Source organism: Amblyomma maculatum, chromosome 1, assembly GCF_055883805.1.
Source record: "Amblyomma maculatum isolate TAMU_Amacu chromosome 1, ASM5588380v1, whole genome shotgun sequence".
NCBI classification, from domain to species: domain Eukaryota; kingdom Metazoa; phylum Arthropoda; class Arachnida; order Ixodida; family Ixodidae; genus Amblyomma; species Amblyomma maculatum.
This window is the reverse complement of record NC_139344.1, coordinates 328,341,533-328,364,557: the sequence shown is the minus strand read 5'-3', so window position 1 is coordinate 328,364,557 and position 23,025 is coordinate 328,341,533. Positions and strand designations below refer to the sequence as shown.

The following is a 23,025-nucleotide window of genomic DNA, read 5'->3' as shown; positions in this document are numbered from 1 at the left end:
TTCTGCTGGCCTCCTTGAACCGTTTATTGCAGTCTCGCACTCACACTGTATGGTAATTGCACTGTAGTCATTGCACTTAAGTATAGAGGGGGTTGAGGGGCAGGTAAAGTAAACAGTTTCTATCTTCACAGTGACATCGGTTGTTGCTATCCTGTTGGATCAATGCTGCCGTGACTACCATAATACATTATTAATGAGTTATGAGATGGCACTTGTCCTGTAACTTCCTTTTTCTTTGTGCCTGCTACGTTTGCATCCAGTGTTTTCAGTGGGCCTGCCTCCTCTAACTAGCCGAGCTTTCTATCTTATTGCACTGCTATTCATTCATGATGCAGATGCATCAGAGGTAAAACATGTGACGGAGTAGATGATGATGATAATGCCCTCAGTCGAAATGATGCCCAACTGCGGAGGATTAGACCAGATACATTGCAGATACAAAACATTCATGGGCAAGGTTGTTGTTGTGGCTGTAGGAAGAAGGAAAAGAAAATGCACGGGCCTGCTACTGGCTGTGTAGCTGAGCCACCTCTGCTGCCTCACGGAGACAGAAAGGAAAGTAGAGAAGAAAGAAGAGGAAGAGAAAGGCGTGGCCTCAACAGCTGTCCACCACCATGCTGTGGTGGGTGCAATGACGGCCCACAACAGATACAACCTAACCCCCCCCCCCTTCCGCTTGCCAGCCCTTAGGGAGGAGCAGCCACCCCTTCCCCCTCCCACACAGTCTACATGATAGGTGAACAGCCAGGCATGTGCTCGCATGTGCATGTGTGTTGCAATAAGCACACTTATTGTGTGGCTTAGTTCTCAATCCACATTAATGCTGGCCATGTTTTTTTTATAATTACAGGATCATTAGAAACATCAAGTTCTAATTGGTCATAATCACCAGAATCACATGGTCTTAAAAGGATCATTAGAAATGTCAAGTTCTAATTGGTCATAATCACCAGAATAGCATGGTCTTTCCATTCTGAAGAAATGAGATATTAGCGCTCACTTTGGAACCACCACCATAAATGATTGCTTGCAATACGTTGTGTGTACTGTGAGTTCAGTGCACATCTCTCAAGTGCAAAGTGTTCCTCCATAATATTATCGACTTTTGCGTTGCTGAAAAGCCAGTCAGGTTAGTTTACAGATAACGATCATATGGTCATTTAAATTTCTGCCTGCAGTGTACAGAGAGGTGTGTGGTGCGTCTGTTCCTACAGTGGGTATCAGATATGCAGCAGGAGTGATATTATAAGGAAGACAATGGATACCTTGCTATGCGCCATCCAAGCACTCCTCAAAAGGTGGAGAGTAGAAATTAAAAAAAAACAAAAAGCACCTGCCGATAGTGAAAAAAAAAAATTACACCAATGTAATCTTCAACTAGGATAACTTGAACTCGTTCTATGCTCTGCATTGAGTTAACTTCGTGCATAGTGTAATAGATGCTTTATTAGTAACTATCCACCCTGGAATTCTGTTTTCATGCAGCATTGGATTGGAAAACATTTATTGTCAGCAATGAGCGATTTGTGGGTGCTACACTTAGATGGCCTCAAGTCCGTAGCTCTCGGCGACCTTTTGAGCCCACTCATCATCATCAGCCTGACTATACCCACTGCAGGGCGAAGGCCTTTCCCATATTTCTGCACTTAACCCGGTTCTGTGCTAGCTGCATCCACTTGACCCCTGCGAACTTCTTAACCTCATCAGCCCACCTAACTTTCTGCCGCCCCCTGCTACGCTTTCCTTCCCTTGGAATCCAGTTTGTTACCCTAAGCGACCATCGGTTATCGTCTCTTCGCACTACGTGTCCTGCCCATGTCCATTTCTTCTTAATTTCCGCTAGAATGTCGGTAACGAGTTATTTCTCTGACCCACTCTGCACTCTTATTATCTCTTAATGTTAGCCCTACCATTTCACGTTCCATAGCCCTCTGGGTTGTCCTCAACTTAAGTAGAACATGAGCCCACTCATGTAGCATATATTTGGACACACCTAGCACAGTCGCACAACTTTTTAGAAAAGCTGCAAAAGCTTTGGCAAGCTCCAAAGCCCGACCTTGATTTACCCTTTTTAAACAAAAGTGTAGTGTGGTGTCCTGATCTATTGACAGCAAATTGAATCAATTTCAACGCTTCATAGATGGCACAGCAATAGGTTTTGAACAGTGCTTAAATTCTGGCTCCAAACAAGGAGGGTCTCTGGAGAGTACTACCCCCCCCTTGACATTAAGCTCCATTTGAACATACTGGACATTTTAACGAGGATGACTGCATTGGCATAGGGGACTTGAACCATGTAATTTCATCAAAGCTGCACGGTGAATTATATCAAGCTAAGCCAAGTAAAACAAAGCTAAAACAAGCTAAACAACTTGCTTAGGGGCTCTCTCCTGTTAAGATGACCGTCTGAAAAGACAAGTTTCCTGGCCCCTTCTAATTGGTCTTATAGGGAACCAAAAACTGTCATTTCCCACGATGTGTATACAGATGCTAACACTTGCATCTGTTTGGGATGGTGATAAAGCACACTACGCTGCCCAAATGACGGCTGCTTAGTGACATCAAACATGAGACTATGCATTCAGGAGACGTTATTTGTAAGGCATATATAGATAAATAGCTTTTTATTCATATGTACAGCATATACAAAAGGCCTTGTGTTTCATCATTACCAAAGTACTCTATGTTACACACCGAACTTTAAACAATGCTGATGGCAGGAACAGCAAATGAAATACCCAGAACCTCCTTTAAACAATACGGAACAGTTGATCGATGTTCGTTGTTTGAAATAAATGAGAAAGTACGCTGGACTAATAACTGATGGCTTTTTTTTTCTTCATAACAGTTGAGAGGGCAGGGAAGGTGGCTGAAAGCTGCAAAATGTTTCTTGCTCTAAATGCAACAGGACCAGTTTTTACACATGTACAATGTACACAAACATGCATTCATTCATGAGCTTGCTCTGGCATACTATGATGCTGCTCTCTGGAAGCGGGACCTACTTGCAGCAAAAAACAATCTTTTAGATCATTCGAGAACAAATGCACTCTGCACAACTACAGACACACAAACTTCCAGAGTCTACTGTTCTTAATAGAATGACTAGAAAACGCTGCATCATTATAGATGGCGTGGAAGAAAAAAAAAAGAGCAATTCATCACCTGCTTTCACCAAGGGCGCAGAAGGTGGTGCAAAGACTGGCACAGCTACAACCCTTTAAAAAACTTGCATAAAAACGTCGAGCAGCCCTAATAAATACAGTGCATTTCACAAGCTTTGTATCAAAAGCAGAGCCATTTTCTTTTGTGGTACAAAATTATGCATCATTCGGAAATATATCGGCAAGGTGCTTGCCATTCCCTTATACACAGACACGCCTTCCACTACGATTCTTCCTTGTTCTGCACGTTTATCACAGTAAAAAACAACGAAAAACAAGACTCCCTTTCAGACACACGAGCACAATCACAGCATGGCCACAGAAATGCACACACGGGCGTGTTCGGTCGGGTGCCCACTTAACACATGCGTCGGGAAGAAAGCACCCCATTTCCGCACCACAATTCTATTCTCAAAGTTTCACAAGAAACTCTCAATTTCATGTAGCAAAAGCTTGTTCATGAAAAACTAACAAACAAGCAGAGAAACAGCCATCCCCTCTAACTTGCAAAACGTCGCACAGACAAGGATGAGGAACACATAAGGACAATATTTGCATGTATGTGTTCACTGCGACCTTCCAAATTGTCCTAGTAGCTTAGCGTAATAGTTTGCGCTGTTCTCTGCCTGACCTAGTGGTTCCCCATGCAGTTAACACATTTGGCATACTATAACAATGGCGCTTGTTTTCCTTTGCATGCTGGAAAACTGGAATGTTAACATGTCAAAACAAGACATTCTCGCCTAAGTTTTAAGGGCAAGATATGCTTAATGATTGATGTGCTTCAGCCGATACAAAACTGGCAGCATCCTTTTATGCAGCTCACAGTGCAACATCTATGCAGCTCCCCCAATCCTTCCTTTTTGTCGAAATATTTTTTAAGTCATGGATGGTGACAAATCCTGCAGCCAATTATTTTGCTTCAAATATCTTACTTGGCTAGTTGCTCACTGATGATCACTCTTCTCAACTGCCAGCGCAATATAATTGCAGTCCTGCCTCAACACAAAGACATCGAAGGAAAGGCAGCCTTGGCTGCAAAGGAGCTGCATAAACGGTTGCTTCCTCTATGAGCGCGGCAGCTTATTAGTCAAGCTTAATTTAATTAAGCACGCGCACAATGACATTAGTTCCTGCTGCACGCAGCCTTCATGAAAAAAAAAAATGAAAACAGCACAGGCACACACAACATGAACAATGTGCACTAAAGGTTTTCAAGCTGCTCACACCAAGTTGCAGCTACCTATCACATAGCCACGACAAAACGGCCTAAGTTTAAAGAATTGTAGTAATGAGGCCAATTACAAGAATTGATGACACCTATTTTTAGCCTTTTCTTTCTGCTTTACACTTTTTCAACAAAATTTTGGAAGCAATCAAAGCATCCTCAAGCGTCAAAATGGTTTTCAAAATGCAACAAAGCCATTCTTTTTAGCAAGCCATTTACACTTGTGATGTGAGCAAGGTAACAAAATCTTGGACGTGAGCTTTTCATTAATGACGGTCCGAGAAACAACAACAGCAAACCCTTGCCAACAACATAGGGTGGGGGGGATTTAAACACCCTGACACGCACACGCGGTTCTGGTGGCAATGGCTCTCTTAGAATCCTAAGGAGAAGCCTTCTTACAGACATGCTAGCACACTGCACATCAGTCCTTTAAGGCAGAATTTATAATATACAAGTCTATGTATAACATCTGTACACTTTGAAAAACCCTATGGTAATCTTTACAAGAGGTAGAAGAAACACACTATGCGTTCGGAGCCAATGATTCAATGATTCTTTGTCATGATGCAAAACCTACCATGTTATAAACTGAAAAATATGTGTAGACTACCTTCACAATGTGGGTATTCTGCAACCATTGTGTGCCCATAGCGATGAAGAAATCTGACGTCGAGAGCATAGACAACACAAAGTAAATGTTAACAAAATGAGCAAACAGCTTTAGTACGCTGCTGATTTCCTGCACGAAAACAGACTAGCCAATTATACGTCTTGGGCCATTGAGCTAAGTATCTATGTACATATTTACACTCAACAAGTGGTCTCACCGTGCAGTTATGCCGGGTTTCCATCCTCACTAATAATGTACACATGACATGGTTGAAGACAGCGTATACTCACTACCTGTGGCCATGGGCAGCAGAGCTCAGGCTTTGATCATTCGCTGTAGATGTGAACCAGTATTATGTATAACCAGCACGGTAACATGCTGCAATCGCACTCTAGCACTTTCTGTTGGTCAAACAGTTATTGAAATGAATAAGGTACAGCACTGCTCTTTGAACATCGCATTAAATAAAGATGACAACAAATTCGAAGATCACATGAATAAAAAAAAAAAACACCATAGCAAAAAATCACTGTCCCACCTTCAATAAGAAACGAGCATTGGCACTCGTTCGCATGCAAAAAAAAAAAAGGGGGGGGACCTATTTCCACTTTAGAAGTGCACTTGAAAGAAGCAAATGCGACCTACATGCAAACTAACATTCCAGCAAAAGTGTCGATTTCAGCTGCTTCACAGGCTTATCGCCTCAATTAACAATAAATTCTGAGTGACTTGTAGAGCATGTCACTAGTACTCTATAAAAGTCTCAATAAAACGTACAGCCTTACGCACATTAGGTTTGGTAGCATTCATGCTAGCTTCATTATCAATACTTGCTTGTTCCGAGTCAGGTACCACAGAAATGAGTGAATGCTGCCTATCCACACTGGGAAGTGCAATGAAAAATCATGCTTTAATGGAAGTGTGACACAGCCTTTCTTTAAGTGTCAATCAAGGTCAAGGCTTGTGGCGAGGGGTCAGCAGTTTAAATCTGACTTCAGTATACGAGAGTGCTCGGAAAAAACAAAATCAGTACATCCGATTTGATCAAGACAAGTTGTAGAAATGGCAAGGCACACCAAAGGCAAAAAGTGAATCCCTAAATATAGATTCAACACAAAACAGAAAAACAAAATCTCATTTCAATGGCTTGAAACAACACAATGCTCAGTGAAAAATAAACAGAACAAGAAGCCCCAGTTTATGCCAATCATGGCCTGTAATTCAAGAAAACAGACACTACCGAAAAGCAGCAACTTGAACACTCAAGACTATGGCTGCAAATTTTGCCATCTGCTACAATATTTTGTCCTAGCCGGTGAATTTAAACAATGAAACCAAACTGAACCAAGCGTAGACAGAGTGAGAGGGGGAAAAAGAAAAAAAAAAACTGTACTGAGCAGTCCTAGGGCTTACGATTTTTTTGCCATGCTGGTTGCAAAAAAAAAAAAAAAAGTTAAGTGCACATACGGAGGTTAGATTAACTACCTTGTGAATGCCAGGCCTTGAGCACTTTTGAAAACTGCATCGAACAGTTCAGAATTTGCTCTAGATGACTGCACTATTTGACGTTCTCGGTATTTGGTCATGACAAAGGCAAGTAACAATGTGAACACCGCAATGTGCCACCTTCACTAGACACTCGGATGTCACACAGTCTGTCACATTTTTCACCATTTCAATTTCCAGCAAGCTTGGAAATGCCGCTTGGAAGAGCCAGAACATGCTACCAGAGCTGACGAGGGAAATCTCTGCCTTGTGCAATGCTATGTGGCATGAACAAGATGCTGCCTATTCACGAGACCCTAGAAGAAAAACAAGACGTCTCGCAGTGCATACAGCATTCTAACACACGAGGTGTCGTACCACACATGCTACTTCCTCACTTTTCGGCACTTTGAAAGAGCCGCAGAGGACGACACAAAGGGTACTGTGAGCTGTGCACCAGCCACTCACGATTGCACACAATATTGTCACAGTCTTGTCCACTTAGTATTTACACAGGCACAACATGTGTGAGATGCACCCTCAGGTTGGCAGTGATCCGCCCGGCACCTTGAGCTGGGGCTGCTGCGGCCTGTGGCGCCGCTCATCGTTTGGGAGCAGCAGGGGAAGCTTGAGAGCAGCCGGAACCACCTGGCCCGCTAGTACCTGCTGGTACAGCTGCTGTTTGGCCACTGAGGCTGGCAGTGAAGTGGCCGGTGCAACAACACTGGACGCTGTGTCTGGCAACACGGTACGGCCAGGATGTGACCTTGAGCCATTCCGTGCCCCTGCAATAAACAAAGAAGAGATTTATACGTCCCCGCCCTCCTTCACTAAAAGTAGCCACATTGACAGTCAAAGGTGAAACAACCACACTCGGCAGAAGCAGTGATGTGCTAGGGCCTTCGTACATTGATTAACATATCAGGTTATGTATCTGTGGCAGTCATTAAGCACAGACCACATTCGTTATCCAATGCTGAAATACTATGCTAGTGTTTACAAAACATACAGGGATTAATGGGGCACTCAAGGAACAAAGCATAAAACAAAGATCGGTTCAGGTATTAAAATTATTGTTACTATTATTCTTTTATTATTTTATTATTATTTGAAAATATTGCAGACCATACATATACATGGTCCAAGAGGAAAGAGGGGCATTCATGAAAAACGTAAATACACATAGAACAAGCATATGACTGCACAAACAAATCACGTATACAAATAAAAAATTCATAACGAGCAAAGTGCAATCAATGCAAGAATTGACACTAACTCTTTGACAATGTCGCTGGCTGCAAAAATATGCAAGGGCAAGGAATTCCCCTCTGCTATAGTTCTAGGGAAAAGACTATGCTTAAAAGTGTTCGTTCTTGCAAAATTTGGAGCCAAGGAGTGAGGGTGTGCGTCTAGTCTTTCTGGTACAATGTGGCTTTATGCAATCCAGTCAGTTTTAACTTCAGCTTACCTGAGAGGCAGTTATGTAAAAAGGCGAGGCGACTAAATTTGCGACAACATTTTAGACAGTTTATATTACGCTGCTTCATTGGTAAAGAAGGAGAATCATGCCTTTTATATTTACTAAAAATATACTGAAAAGCTTTTCTTTGGACTCCCTTGAGCTGCAGTATATCCTTTTTACTGTTTGGATCCCATACAATGGCAGCATATTCAGGTTTGGGTCTAATGCAGGCATTATAAGCTTAAAGCTCAGCTCGGATAGGCACACCCTTAAGTTTCCTCTTTAGGGACCACGACTTAATAAGAGTGGAAGAGCAAATGGTGGACATGTGGGCAGACCGGGTTAGCTTATTTGTAAGTGTGACACCACTATAAGAAAACGTGCCGATAGTTTTCTTCTGGCTAACTCGCAACATAACTCGTTTCTCTGAATTAGGCCGCATTCCCCATCGCATATACCACTCATGATAGCCTGTAGGTTTGCTTGTAATATTGTATGATCATTAGGTGTTGTAATGTTTTTTAAAAACCATAAATCATCCGCAAACAATCTGATAGAAACGTCCCCGTGAATGACATCAGGCAAATCATTGATACAGATGAAAAACAATAGTGGCCCCAAGCAGGCCAGAATTTTAACAAACTGCTACTTATCTCTAAAGCAGGCAGAAATCCACTGCAAGATACCTTCAAAAATGCATGCCAAAACTCAGAGCCGGTGCACTTGGTGTGGTGCTGTCATTTGTAGCACATTTCAAGGAGCTTGTATCATCATCGCTCCCATGAATTTGCCAACTGAAGGTCATAGTTTGTAGAAGAAAAAAAACTGTGCTACTTCCCCCTTCCTAGGGGGGGGACATGTTCTTTTGGCATTAGCACTACATGCTCAACGTGCGAAAGGAGTGGAGGCTTCCGTGTATGCAAGCGCTCCTACGGTTGCAGTTCTTCCCCGAAACATTTGCGAGGGTCGTGCCGCCATGCCATCTGCTGTAACTTTGTAGAAGTTACAGAGGTAGAAGCAGGCTCGAGCATTTTGGAGCAGCTCAGGGAGCAGTAATAAGGCCATTTTGGGGTACTCAAATATGCTCTGGAGCATGTTTCTTGGCTCAAATGCTTTCATTAATGACAATTTTCACTTCCAGACACAAAGAAATCCAATCTGGTTAACTTTTTATTCCACATTCAATGCTTTGCTGAATATGCACGCGTCTCTGACAGGCCTCGACAAAAACCCAAGACATGCACGGATCCTTAAAGTAACACAAGTACCTGAGCAACAATTTGGAACAGACTAACAGCAAATGGAATGCTTGATTCTATACTACCTAACTGAACATCAACCAAACTAAAATCTTGTGATATATATTTTGACTTCATAGATTCAAACTTTGACTAGTTTGGAAATGTGCTGCTCATCGATGTGAACTCCACTCTGTCTTGTGCATATCTTTTCTGATCTAACGCCTGTGATGACAAAATTCTGGGCACTAGTCAGCAGTGCCTTCGGGGAAGATATATGGAACTGAAGGGTAGCTTTTTCCTCTTTCAGATTCTTTATTTATTTGAAATACCTTACAGGCCCATTAGGCATTGTGTAAGGGGGCGGAAAAATCTATACAGTGCTATATATACATAAAATGTAAGGAAACAGGCAGAAATACAGATGGTAATTAATATATGAACAAACAAAATAGCACAGAAGAGCACATGGAACGACGCGGAAATAATTATATCACTAAAAGAAAGAAATTGCTTCTTCTTGTATATTTAGCACTTTTACATGCCGCCACGTTACTGTTCCGATTTGTTCATTGTGTTTATTTCATGACGTTCCCCCCCCCCCCCCCCCCCCATGTAATGCCCACTTGGGCCTTTAGGGTAAATAAATAATAATAATAATACACAGATTAAAGCACAACGGTACACACACACAGATTAAGCACAATAAAAAGCAAGCGGCACACAGTGTCCCATATAGCGCTTGAAAAAAATAAAAATAAATAAATGGTAAGGGGGAAAAAAAACAACGGAAAGAGTACATAGGCAAGCACAAGTAAATAAAACTCATCAAGACAATTAGCAGCTGCAACAAATTTCATAAAAATGTATAATATATAAGACAAATAAGGCTTGAAGGCTTCAGTGATATAATGTGATGAGTTGGTGATGGAACGCTTCTATATTAGGAAGAGAAGTGATAATGTCTGGCAGGTTATTCCATAATCTGATGGCTCGTGGAAGTGCTGATGAGCTGAAGGCTAATGTGTCACCATATATTCTTGTAAAACTGAGGTGATTGTGCAATCTTTTGGACATGCAGGATGGAACATCGAGGTGAAGCGGACTTGATCTATTGGGGTATACATACTTGTAAAATAGTGTTAGGAGAGCGACGTTGCGGCGTATACCTAAGGATTCTAACGAAAGGTTACTTTTAATCACAGTGACACTTGAATGGTAGTTATAGTTTCAAGATATAAATCGTGCTGCCCTATTTTGGATAGATTCTATTGCGGTGATCATGTTGCTACGATAGGGGGAATGGATGAAGCAAACTCAAGTTGTGCACGAACAAAAGTAAGGTAAGCTAGTTTACGAATATTAGCAGGAGAATTCCTGAGATTACGTCGTAGGTACCCTAATGACTTTGAGGCGGCACCGCATATGGATGTAATATGGAAGGACCATGAAAGATCAGAGGAAAGGTTAACATCGAGTTATTTGTAATGGGATACGTCAGTCAAAAAATCATCTTGATTGTGGTATAGAAAGCTGGAATTGTTTCGTTTGCGGCTAAAAGACATTATTTTGCACTTTGATACGTTAAGGGTCATTAACCAGGAGTTGCACCATTCGTTAATAAAAAGCAGGTCTGATTGGAGCGCCAGGTGGTCATTAGAAGCTTTAATAGGGCGATAGATGATGCAATCATCCGTGAAAATTCGCATACAAGAGGATATATTATTTAAGCAAATCATTTATATAAATAAAAAATAACAAGGGTCCGAGCATGCTACCTTGCGGCACACCGGAGTCAGCAGTGCCTTCGGGGATGATATATTGAACTGAAGGGTAGCTTTTTCCTCTTTCAGATTCTTTACTTTAGGGGCTTCTGCCAGCGGCTGCTCACGTTAACGCTTGAGCTACGCTGGGGCTTAATTTCAACACACTGGCAATAGGCCCTGTATGGCTTTCTAACGCTTTTGAGAACACTTAAATGATTAGCACCTAAGTGGTGGCGCACCCATAGCAGTTCAAGCATGCTTTTGTCTGACGTAGGCATGACAGTCTTGAAGGTGAAGCACCTGCTTGTTTTCATAACAGAACGATTAGAACAGCTCGTGTATTCTTTGCAACCGGACAAGTTTTTTAATGGCTCGTGGTAGTTTGCAGTGTCTGCTTCAATCACTGCTCTCGCTTCTCCCACCACCAATGATCCAAAAGGCTGGGAGAAAGTGCTACGTCACGCACACAGAGCCATCTGTTTTGAATTTGATTTCCCCCAATCGCTAGTGGCTCGTTTTAAATTGACTTGTGAACAAACATTAATTATACTCCATGCTTTCCTAGTTTATAAACATGTTATGCAATTTTGTAGGCAATACCATTTATGTCCCACTGTGTGGCAATCTGCAGTGCACCAAATTTGATGGTAAAACATTGAGGCAGCCAATTTGGAGCAGCTTTGGAGCAATATTGCGTTTTAGTGTGGCAATCTGCATTGCACCAAATTTCATGGCAAAAACATTGAGGCAGCCAATTTGAAGCAGTTTTGGAGCAATATTGCGTTTTAGAGCAGGATGGAGCAGGAAAAGCAGTTTGGAGCAAATGGAGCAGCACTTCGACACCTGAAGTTATTTTATCTCTCTCTCACTAAATACGCAACAAGATGTAAAGTGCATGGGGCGCGTGCATCTGCCCCTTTATGGCATTGTTTACGGCTATTAGTGGTTTGCCAAGGTTGCATCAAGGCAGGCGATATAAACATTGCGTCTGTGTTTGTAGCGCTTTTGTTTCTTCACAAACGAGGTTACTGCATTGCTCTTCTCTCTCTCTATGCAATCTTTCATTAGCAAGTTGCCATTTTTACTTCGTCTGAGCTGCTGAAAGTGCTCCCTGATTGCAAGAGCATCACTAACATAAAAAAGGAAAGAGCAAACATTGAGCGGGATGAACTACTCAGCCTGTGAATACTGCTCAAAACTGTCCTGAGCCATTCATCCGGAGTGGAGTGCGGACCAGGCCTCTGAACTAAAAGTAAACCCTGTCAATGTGTTTGAACGAAAAGGTGAAGGAATGTTGCAAAAATACATTCACCAGTGTAAACAGCTTAAAAAGAATGCATGCAGCCAGAACTAGTCCCGAATGAATTTCCGCCCTATAGACAGCAAACTTCTTATCTGAACAGCATGCTCAAATGCAGCCACATATTTCAAACTACAATTGCCACACGGCAATTGGGTTCTGGGTTGTGCAAAAGCATTGTAAACAGCAATTTTGGTTCTAAAGCCCTTTAAATTCAACCTACAAGGTAAAAAAAAAAACACTCAGGAGAAATCAAATTTATTTTCTCGGTGCTAATTGTTGTTCGAAAGAGAAAAGAGTGCCCCACAGTGGTGACTCAGTACTAATTAGGGCACTTGACTGTTGAACCCAAGGGTGCGGTTTCAATCATGGCCACAGCGGATGCTTGTCGATGGAGGCAAAAAGCAAAACAAGTGTACTATGCAACGTCAGTACGAGTTCAAGAACCCCAGGCAGCCGAAATTGCTGCAGCTCTTCAACTATGGCGTCCCTCATGACCTGATTGTGATGACTACTAGAGATATTAAACCATTTAAACAAACAAAATATAATAAAAAGAACAGATAATCAATACTTAGTAATGCAAACTGAGCACAGCCCTTTATACAGCAAAAAAAGTAGCAGGAAAGCTGGTGTCTTCGTCATCAGCGTAGCGAAAGTTTTACAACTGCAAGTCCCAATCCAGAGGAAAAAACTCAAGGGGAGGCCTAAGTAGCCCTGAGAAAGTAATGCAATAGTTTGGTAGGGATCCCTCACTGTTGTGTCACTAAGGGGTTGCCTGCTTCAGATAAAAGATGATGTTGCTCTGGTGTGTGAATAGCGAGTTTTAGAACAGGGCGACCTTATTGATAAAGGGATACAAAATCGAGGTGCCAGTGCTCATGAGCAGAATAATGAAAGGTTGGATGTATGGCTAGGTGTGGATAGCTATGCGCTTGGACTCTTCTAAACCTGACTGCCTAAAAATGAGTAGTAAAATCTGGCACCACTGCAAAATTTAATGATTCCACCTGATACCAGACTTATTTGTGCCCCTATTATCTCACTCATTAGCATGCAATCGTAGGCTACTGGAGTGTGTGAAAAAGAAACTGACATAGATATAACCCCCACCCCCTAATCCAAGTTGTACAAACTGCATGTCCCTGGAGAACAGTGTCTGACTCAAGGTCCAAGAGTGCCAAGTGGTTCCATCTTGATCTCACCCTTCCATCGCAAAAACGTAGCCCAAACTGGCAGCTTCTGCCAACTCGGCCATGTCATGTGGTCTCATGACACCACACAACCTGAAGGCAATCAGTGCCTTGCAATGTCCCCTACTTGAGGCATGCCCATGATTTTTGGCTTATAATGTCAAAGCTAGATTTTCTGAAGGATGTGGCTTTCAACACTGTCGCATTGAAATGCTTCCCGAGAGCGCCCGGGTGGGAAAGGAAACAGGTGGGAGCAAAGTTATAAATTACTGGAATGTTTGCTGCACTTCGCAGGGAATAGCTACGAGAAGCACAGAAATGCTGCTTCCATCAGCGCTCCCCACTGTGTTTCCAAACCATCCGAATCACAAGAAAGAAGAAAGCGAGAAATAAACTAGCAGAAAAGGACGTGTTCATAACGAGTTTTTATCCTTCGTAACCATGCACCAACTGGCCCAACAAGCTACACTTCTTCAATGCGAGCAAAGAAAAATGCAGAAGGCGTGAGTTTAATGCTCTGCCGACGGCATGGCTTAAGTACTTCAGCTGAATGCGGCAGTTCTAGAAAGCGCCCCAATATCTGTGATGGATGCTTTAGAGATACAAAAATGGGAGTAGTCAGCCTAAGTAAAGTTACATACACCTCTGTTAAGAAGGTCATGAAGTGCCTGGAGGTCAGATGAAACAGCGAGTTGTGTAGCATGCTTATTTTAGTATCTTGTCCCTATTTCATACATTGTCCCTGGGAAGCAGAAGGCCACAGTCACACCAATGACCCCTGAAAAGTATTTCTGAGGAAGCTGATGAGAACACTGCTAAAGAAATAGGCTGGGAACATAAATCTCATTATGCAAAGAATTGTGTACATATGAGTAGGTATGCCTAAAAGACTCGAACCCCTGCAAATTATTTCTGAGGAAGCTGATGAGAACACTGCTAAAGAAATAGGCTGGAAACATAAATCTCATTGTGGAAAGAATTGTGTACATACGAGTAGGTATGCCTAGAAGAATTGACGGAGCATAATATGAGAAATTTTAAAGCAGGCTGTGGTGCTCACCAGTAAACTTTACTCTCAACCTTTGCCACATAGCTATACACAAACAATAAAAGCCCATGCGCAGTCACCGAAACAAAGCAGCTGCAGAAATATTTTAGACGGTTAAGCCTGCTCACCTCTGTACTTGAACATAAATTGCTCTCAAAGAAACTTCACTTTTGAAAAAGTGTAACTTTACTACAAGGCCTGGGGCTGATTGTGGCACCGATCATCAGCTTCTTGTTGCCAAAATTAAGCTTCGATTGAGGAAAACGCAGAAAACTAGAAGGACTTTCAGGTATGATCTGGATCAAATTCCATTAGAATATGCTGTGGAAGTGAGGAATCGCTTTCAAGAATTAGATCTGGAAGACAGGAAGCCCGAAGAGATGTGGACTGATGTTCGTGATATAATACAAGAAGTTGCTACTAAGGTAGTTCCAAAGCAAAAGAAATGCAAGATAGCAAACTGGTTATCTGAAGAGGCTTTGCAAATAGCTGAGGAAAGGAGGATGGCAAAAGTTATGGGGGAAAGAGAAAGATACAAGGTTCTCAATGCGGATTTTCAGAAAATAGCAAGGAGAGATAAGAATGCCTTCCTGAACATACAGTGCCAAGCAGTTGAGGACAACAGCCAATTAAGGAACGCTGGAGCTCTGTATAAGACAATCAAAGATATCAAAGGAAACTTCTGAGCTAAGCTGGGCGTGATAAAGGACAAACAAGGCAAGGACCTCACTGAAGCCTCAGAGATAAAGAAGAGGTGGCAGGAATACACAGAAGAACTGTACAAGAAGGACCCGAATGTGCAAACCCAACATAAGACAGTTGTGATTACTGATCTCGAGCCGGGCATCCTGAAGAGTGAAGTTGAATGGGCCTTAGCCAGCCTTGCTAAGAACAAAGCTAGCGGAATTGATGGCATTCCAGCTGAGTTGCTTCAAAACCTCAACCATGACGCTGTTAACATTCTGCATACATTATGTCAGAAGATTTGGACAACCCTGCAGTGGCCACAGGATTGGAGGAGGTCAGTTTATATCCCCATTCCAAAGAAAGGCAGTGCCAAAGATTGTTCCAACTACCGCACGATCGCACTTATTTCGCATGCTAGCAAGGTGGTGTTGAAAATCCTCCAAGGTAGGCTGCAGCAGTATGTGGATCGGGAGCTTCCGGACGTGCAAGCTGGGTTTCGCAAGGGCAGAGGAACTAGAGACCAAATTGCTAACCTTCGCTGGATCATGGAAAAAGCAAGAGAGTTCCAGAAACCCATCTACTTCTGCTTTATTGATTATGCGAAAGCGTTTGACTGCGTAGATCACAGCAGATTGTGGCAAGCTCTCCAAGAGATGGGAGTTCCAATTCACCTCATCTGTCTCCTCAGGAACCTGTATGAAGGGCAAGAGGCCACAGTCAGAACTGGACATGGTCTTACTGATTGGTTTCCGATCGAGAAAGGAGTGAGGCAAGGCTGCATACTGTCGCCCTGCCTATTTAACCTATATGCAGAGTGCATGATGAGGAAGGCCGGTCTGGACGAGTCTTCAGCTGGAGTGAAGACTGCTGGAAAACGTATCAACAACCTTAGATATGCGGATGATACCACTTTAATGGCAGAAAGTGAAGTGGAACTCAAAGAGACTTCTGATGCACGTACAAGAAGAGAGTGAGAAGTTTGGGCTTAAACTGAACATTAAAAAGACAAAGATCATGGCGTCTTGCCCTATCAAGTCCTGGAGCATCAATGGACAAGAAGTGGAAGCTGTGACAGATTTTCTCTTCTTGGGCTCCAAGATTACCTCGGAAGGAGACTGCAGCCATGAAATTAGGAGACGCCTGCTTCTGGGAAAGAGAGCAATGGTTAGCCTTGACTGCCTAGTAAAGAGCAGAGACATTAGTCTGCCAACCAAGATCCGTATAACTCGTGCTATGGTCTTTCCAGTTGTGATGTATGGATGCGAGAGTTGGACTGTGAAAAAGGCTGACCGCCGAAGAATTGACGCGTTTGAATTGTGGTGCTGGCGAAGACTCTTGAGAGTTCCTTGGACTGCCAGAAGATCAAATCAGTCGATATTGTCGACCATAAACCCTGACTGCTCATTGGAGGGTCAAATTTTAAAGTTAAAGCTCAGCTACTTTGGTCATCTGATGAGAAGAGAGGAGTCACTGGAGAAAGATTTAATGTGGGGAGAGGTTGAGGGTCGCCGGAGAAGGGGTAGGCAGCGAACGCGTTGGTTAGATGGCATCCTCGAGGCACTGCAGATGAAGTTATGTGATGTTAGGGAGATAGTGAGAGACCGGAAAGCGTGGCGTGACATGGTCCATAGGGTCACGAAGAGTCGGACACGACTGAGCGACTAAACTGAAACTGAAACTTTACTAAAAAAAAAAAAAAGGAAAAGAGAAGATACTGAGCTTGACTCCTAGCGACAGCTGTTTTAGACTGCCTAGTATTTTTAAAAGAACTTTTCTAAATACAGTAGAACCCCTTTATAGTAAAGTCACGGGGACCAGCAAAAATATTTACTATATCAGGGTCTTTACTATATCAGTGGTCAGTGATGACATAGTCCTGAAGATGCTGTCTGGTAGTTAAATAGGAACATGTCTTGTTGCTTAAAGAAAAAGAAACAACAAAACAAATACCTTCCATCTCGCTTTTATCATCTCTTTGTGCAATTTTTTCATTATAAAATTTTTTTACAACTTGTGGAAGTACCTCTTAAGCATGAGGACAACATTATTACAGATGCAACCAAGTTCGATTTCATGTGAAAACCAAAGCCTTGCATGAACATGGTGTCCCTTTTTGCTCTTTCTGTCTTTTAAAAGGCAATAAATGATAAATGCGCCTGGCACTCACGTGCTGTAAGACCGCGCTCGCTGCACCTCCACTTTCTGCCTCCGCTGCCTCATGCTTTGTGCTGCACATTGCAGTGAATGTTCATCCATTTCTTCCCCTTCCCTATTTCTTGCTGCACTTTTACTCTCCTTTACTTTCTGAATGAACCACGCCGCTTCCTTGCTATGTTTGTAGGCAGCTTTACTTTTTTTTTTTTCCTATGCACTACGCGCTTTCCCTCATGGCTTCAAGGCCTCTGTAAAGTAGGCTTCTCCTGACTGAGCTAAGTCTAGTGGTAAAGCCACCCAAACGACCACTCCGCATTATTTTTCTGTTTTCAAATACAAAAAATCTTTGCCTCTCGATTCTAGGTAGTGCGCGTGGGTGGCGATATATCATGGGATTCGTCGCCGCGGCCAGAAGCACTTTACTATGACCGATGTTTACCAAAAACGTCTACTATAAAGGGGGAAAATGTGCAGTTGTCTATAGAAGATGAACTGGGACTTCAGTTTGACTTTACTATATCAGAGTTTTTACTATACCCGAGTTTACTATTGCAGGGTTCTATTACGTATGAACTGGCTGGATTATAATGCTGAACAGTGCTACCTCCAAAAATGCAAAAAAGTATATGCCGTTAATAATCGTCCTAAAACCATATCCCCTGTTCAGGTAACTATATGTAATAAGTTAGCACAGATCTTATAAAGTTTCGTGGTAAAGGAAGGGGCAACCACTCGGTGAAGCAAGATTACAAGTGATACACACTGCAGCCCAATTCTTTTTAGCCTAAACACAAGTGCATAAGTGCGATGTGCCACTATCGACATAAAGCCTGCATCCTGCATCAATCATCAATAATACTTTGTGAACCCTGAAATTATAAAGCACTGGTACCAACGCTTCAATGGAAGCACAGCTCTCTGCCCGTAACTGTCCCTGAGCAGTCAAGCCACAGCGGTGGTAACGGGAACTAGAAAGCATCATGCCTAGTTCCCGTAATATGTGTGGTAATGGGTGGTACCTATTGGCACTAGTGTGGTGATCAGTGAAACCACTTGGCCCCAGCATGACAATCAGTTGTATCACTTGGTATCAGTGTAGTATCAAGTGGTACCAGCCGAGATGTCCATTTTCAGAAACTGCACTTCATCTTTAGAAATTTCCCGTAACACACCATAGCAACTAGAGTGATACCCAGTACTACTTGTACCCCTGAGTATGTACAAGGTAAATACTGGCCAGAGCAAGGAACACGGAGATGGAAGAACTCATGCTGCAAAGGCTCAAAAATGCACCTTGTGACAACTGAGAACACTGCTATCCTAAGACTCCACTACCACCACGCCATCCAATTGGCTGAACCATGCACAACTGAACCATACACAACATGTCTACAGCATAGGCAAGGCACAACGTTCCATCATGTCTCTTATCCTTCCACCATGGTTACTAATCAGCTATGTGCTGTGCCAGCTACAGCCACTCTACCCATGCAAACTTCCTAATCTTACTCCTACCCTAAAACTCCACAAAGTTCGTAAAGTAATGCCAAGCTTTGAAGACTGCGTACCTCATTTCTCCTTCAGCCTTTCCTTCTCCCTGACGTGACCCTATGTTCTTCAATGCGTTCCCATTGGGGGATACGTGTCACTTGGATTAAACAGTCAGCACACATATTTTTTTGCTTGCCTTTTGTTGCTCACAAAAAGCACGCAAAAACTTGCGACTTCAACACCATCTACAGTGATGCAAAAAGAAGCTGCAACATGCTGAGTTGTAATCTGTGGTGTGGGGACTGCGAGAAGCTGTGCGAGGTTACGGTTCTCTGAGCAGTTGTGCGTGTTTTAATTCCCCAGCATGACTTGAAGCTACTGGTCAACGCGAGTTTTTGTTCATTGGGAGCACAACACTTCAGCCTTTGCATTCGTGATGCCAAACAGCGGTAAGTTACTTTCTCTTTAAATTCCTATTCATTCTTGGGTGTATCGCACCTTCTCTCACGTTTGTACCTGCGTTGTAGAGGAATCTACATAGAAAAAAGAAAGGAAGTATCGTATTTTCCGGTGTATAAGTTGTGGTTTTTATCTTGAAATTTTGTCAGTGCGCCTTATCCACTAGTGCGACTTTTGTATGCAAAAATTCCGGGCCGCAGCGGCCACCTCTAGTTCACGCCCGAAAGGTGTCTGTGCAATGTCAGCACACGGAGACCCTGGTAGTCTAAATTAATCCAGAGTATACTACTACGACATCGCTCATAGCCCATATGTCACTTGGAGAAGTTAAACCTAACAATTTACAATTTTTACAAGGCAAAATATTGGGTGAGTGGCACAGTCATGGGCCCAAGCAAAAAATTACACGCCACAACTGCGCGTCATCTTGTGCCATGCACAGTAACTGCATTTCGAAAAAACTCAAAAATAACATCAAATTGTCTAGCAAAAACAAAATGTAGCTCGTATGTTTTTATAGATAGTTTAATTATGAGGGAGGAAAATATGTTGTTCATTTAAAAATGGCAGCTTTCCAGTAACAAGTTTTAATTTTTGAGCCACTCCTGTTTGCGCATTTCCATCGGCCACGACATCCTCATTGCCTGTAGTGGCTTCACGGCTTGGATGCCACAAATGGCAGCCCAAAGGCCGCCCGTAAAGCTGCTATGCAATATTCTTTACTTTTGGTCTTCATACTAATAAATGGCTTTCACCACCACCACACGTTTCACGTATGCCACGTCTTGTTTTATTTCTCGCTAACCATGACGTTGCCCCCGAAGCAAAAACGTTACGATGCGAAATTCAAGCTGTAGAAAGGTAGTTTGTGGTTAGCGAAAAAATTATCCGCGACTGGCACAATGCCGCCAGTGTGCTCCAGACAACGAAGTCTACCATGAAGGCCATAGTTGGCGTTTCCTATTTCCCCTTGCTGCTTCGGCCCCTCCTCTTCTTCCTTTCCTTCCTCTGTTTTCTCCGATGGTTTTGCCTAAACATCATCTGTAAGTGCACATACCATCTGTATGCATCAAAATAGAAAATTTTTGAAAAGTACTGTTCAGACTTTGGACATGACGTGCTCCTGTGTGAGCACTGCGTATCATAGGATATGGGCGTATGCTGCGGCCGCAGCAAGCATGCATTTTCGTAGCACTTTCTCGCAACATGATCTTCAACGAGTTTTCTACAGCGTGAACAGGTGCATCTTATACAGTGGTGAGACTTTTTTTTGCAAAAAAAAAATTGCCGTTTGGGGGAAAGGGTGCAAGTTATACAGCAAAAAATATGGTGCTTGTGTTTTTGTAAGCTCCAAAAACCTTGCGATCTCAGTTTAGGCTGCTAATGATTAAAGCTTTACTGAAGGATTAATCTGCACGACACGTCAACAAGCTTGGCTTATTTACGCGGTGTTTTTTCAAAATAGTGCTGGCAGCTTTACGATCGATAGTTGGGTTTTCTTTAAAAGGTGGTGACACGTGTTTGTGCGTGTATTAGAACCATGTGCCAAAGGAGAGATAACTTCGTTGGGGGCACAATGCTTGAGCCTTTGAGTTCATGTAGCGAGGCGGTAAAGAGCTACTTCCTTTGCAATTTCCCTTTCATTCTGGAGTGTATCGCGTCTACTGTCATGTTTGCACTTAGTAAATTATAGAGATAAAAAAAGAGAAAAGAATGGCAGCATTACCTTGCGTTTTGGCAATTTGGTTTCTTTTCTGGAATCTATCTGATTCACTCGTAAATTTTTCTTGCTAGATTAATCTCTACACCTAAGCACCTTATTTAGCACTGTAAAATGATCACATCCGGTTCGCATGCACTGTGCAGAGAATTTTTGCTACCTTTGGACAGGGAGCAGACACGTCTGCCTGCCCATCTTACTACCACAAGTGGTTCATCAGCCCCTCTAATGTAAAATGTGAATATGCTCTTTGAGCGTGTATCATTAGCCGCATTCAGAAATGCAGCACATATTTGGCAATTTCTCCGCTTACACCAGCCAATAGCCGTGAGGCACCTTTTAAAAATCGTCATTCTAATGAAGTAGACTGAAAGGCTTCACTGCGATTTCTATAGAGGAACAGTTTTCAGGGGCACAACTTGGCCTACAGCTGGATATTTCTGCCTTAATGCAAACGCGAAAATCCTTGTAGATGCTGGCACAAACACACCACCAGCCTGAAGGACAGTTGCCGTCTGCTACAGACTGCATCTACGGAGATGGTGCCACTGTTTTCAGGGGAGAACCGAGGAAGGAGCAAAGGAGATGTCGCTAAGTTACGAAGTTTGAGGGGTTTTACCCCAACTGACCAACTCTCTGTAGTCCCTTGCTACATTTTTCTTCGCTTTAAAGTGTAACTCTAGGGGCATTTTCAACATCTTGAGATAAGGACCTCTTCACATTCCTTACAGTGCTCTGTCTCCAGCAAAACAGCTGTTTTTCAAGGTATCAAGAACTACTGTAGAAAGCAAAAACATCCAAATGAAGCTGAAATTTGACCAGGGGCAATGCTTCGGTTGATGTAGCCATGACATCACTGACATTGTTAAAAACTCGCTTACTAGTACCTGATTTGAATGGCTAAAATAGCAACTGGAAGTGACAACTCCATTAACTGCCTAAGATTACTTTATACGAGCCTTCAAATTTATCCTTCATTTCATGCGGGGAGCAGGCAATAACACACATGACAATTCATCTTCCTCTTCTTTTCATCTTCCTCTTCTTTGCAAAGGGAATAATGGCACTCTTCCTCGCAGACCTTAACATCGTCCAAACATGGTATTGACCAATCTCATCTTCCTCTTCTCTCTCTTCCTCTGATAAAGAAGAAGAAGAGAAGAAGAGGAAGATGAGATTGGTCAATACCATGTTTGGACGATGTTAAGGTCTGCGAGGAAGAGAGTGCCATTATCCCCTTGGCAAAGAAGAGGATGATGAATTGTGCCTGAGTGTAGAAGAGGAGGCGTGGTGAAGAGGAAGTGTTTTCAAATTCTAATTACAGTTGGTAGTGTGCGCGTGTGTTGTGTATCTTCTCCTGTGTTTGTGTTTTTTGCGCCACATATCTGAATATGATCAATCTGATGTCTTTGGCGACAAGTTAGTGTAAGGTAAGGAATCGTATATAAAATTTTGCTAAGTGCTAGTGCGTGGACAAGCTGCCTGACTTGACCATCGCGTAGCCCGGCGTGCTTATTGACTATGCGGCGAACTAGATGCGTAAGCTGATTGCAAACTTTAGCGGTTGTAGATACATTGGCCTGATTGGTTGGCTCATGGATATGAAGTCCGAGGATCCGGCAGGATGATACACGAGGGATGGGGTGACCTGCCATTGTGAGATTGATCAGCTGGTTATGTTGGCGTTGATACCGAGTTTTTGCAATCAGCAGCAATTCGGATTTTTCAGGTGCGGGAGATAGCCCTACTTTATCAAGGCAACTAACGACTGCATCGATACCTTGCTGTAGGGTCTCCTCTACTGCTCCAGGAGACCCAGAAGTGCACCAAAGAGTAAGGTCGTCTGCATAGAATGTGTGTTTTAGGTTTGGGATAGACGCTAAAGTACGAGATAGGGGAGCCATTGCAAGGTTAAAAAGGGTGGGTGACAGAATAGCACCCTGAGGAGTACCACGTGTGAGGGGGAAAGGATCAGATATCGAATCGGGGAGACGGAACTTGGCCGTACGGTCGCGGA

General features: G+C 42.8%; 1 protein-coding gene across 2 annotated transcripts in view; it reads right to left on the bottom strand.

Annotated features, from left to right (window-relative positions):
- Positions 1–2,591: 2,591 nt before the first annotated feature.
- Positions 2,592–23,025, bottom strand: part of LOC146207386 (uncharacterized) — a 52,556-nt gene continuing 32,122 nt past the window's right edge. For both annotated transcript variants that reach the window (XM_084587043.1, XM_084587047.1), the window contains exon 13: positions 2,592–7,275. In XM_084587043.1, coding sequence (XP_084443169.1) covers positions 7,031–7,275 — 245 coding nt within the window. In that variant the 3' untranslated portion in view covers positions 2,592–7,030. The remainder of the gene's footprint in view (positions 7,276–23,025) is intronic.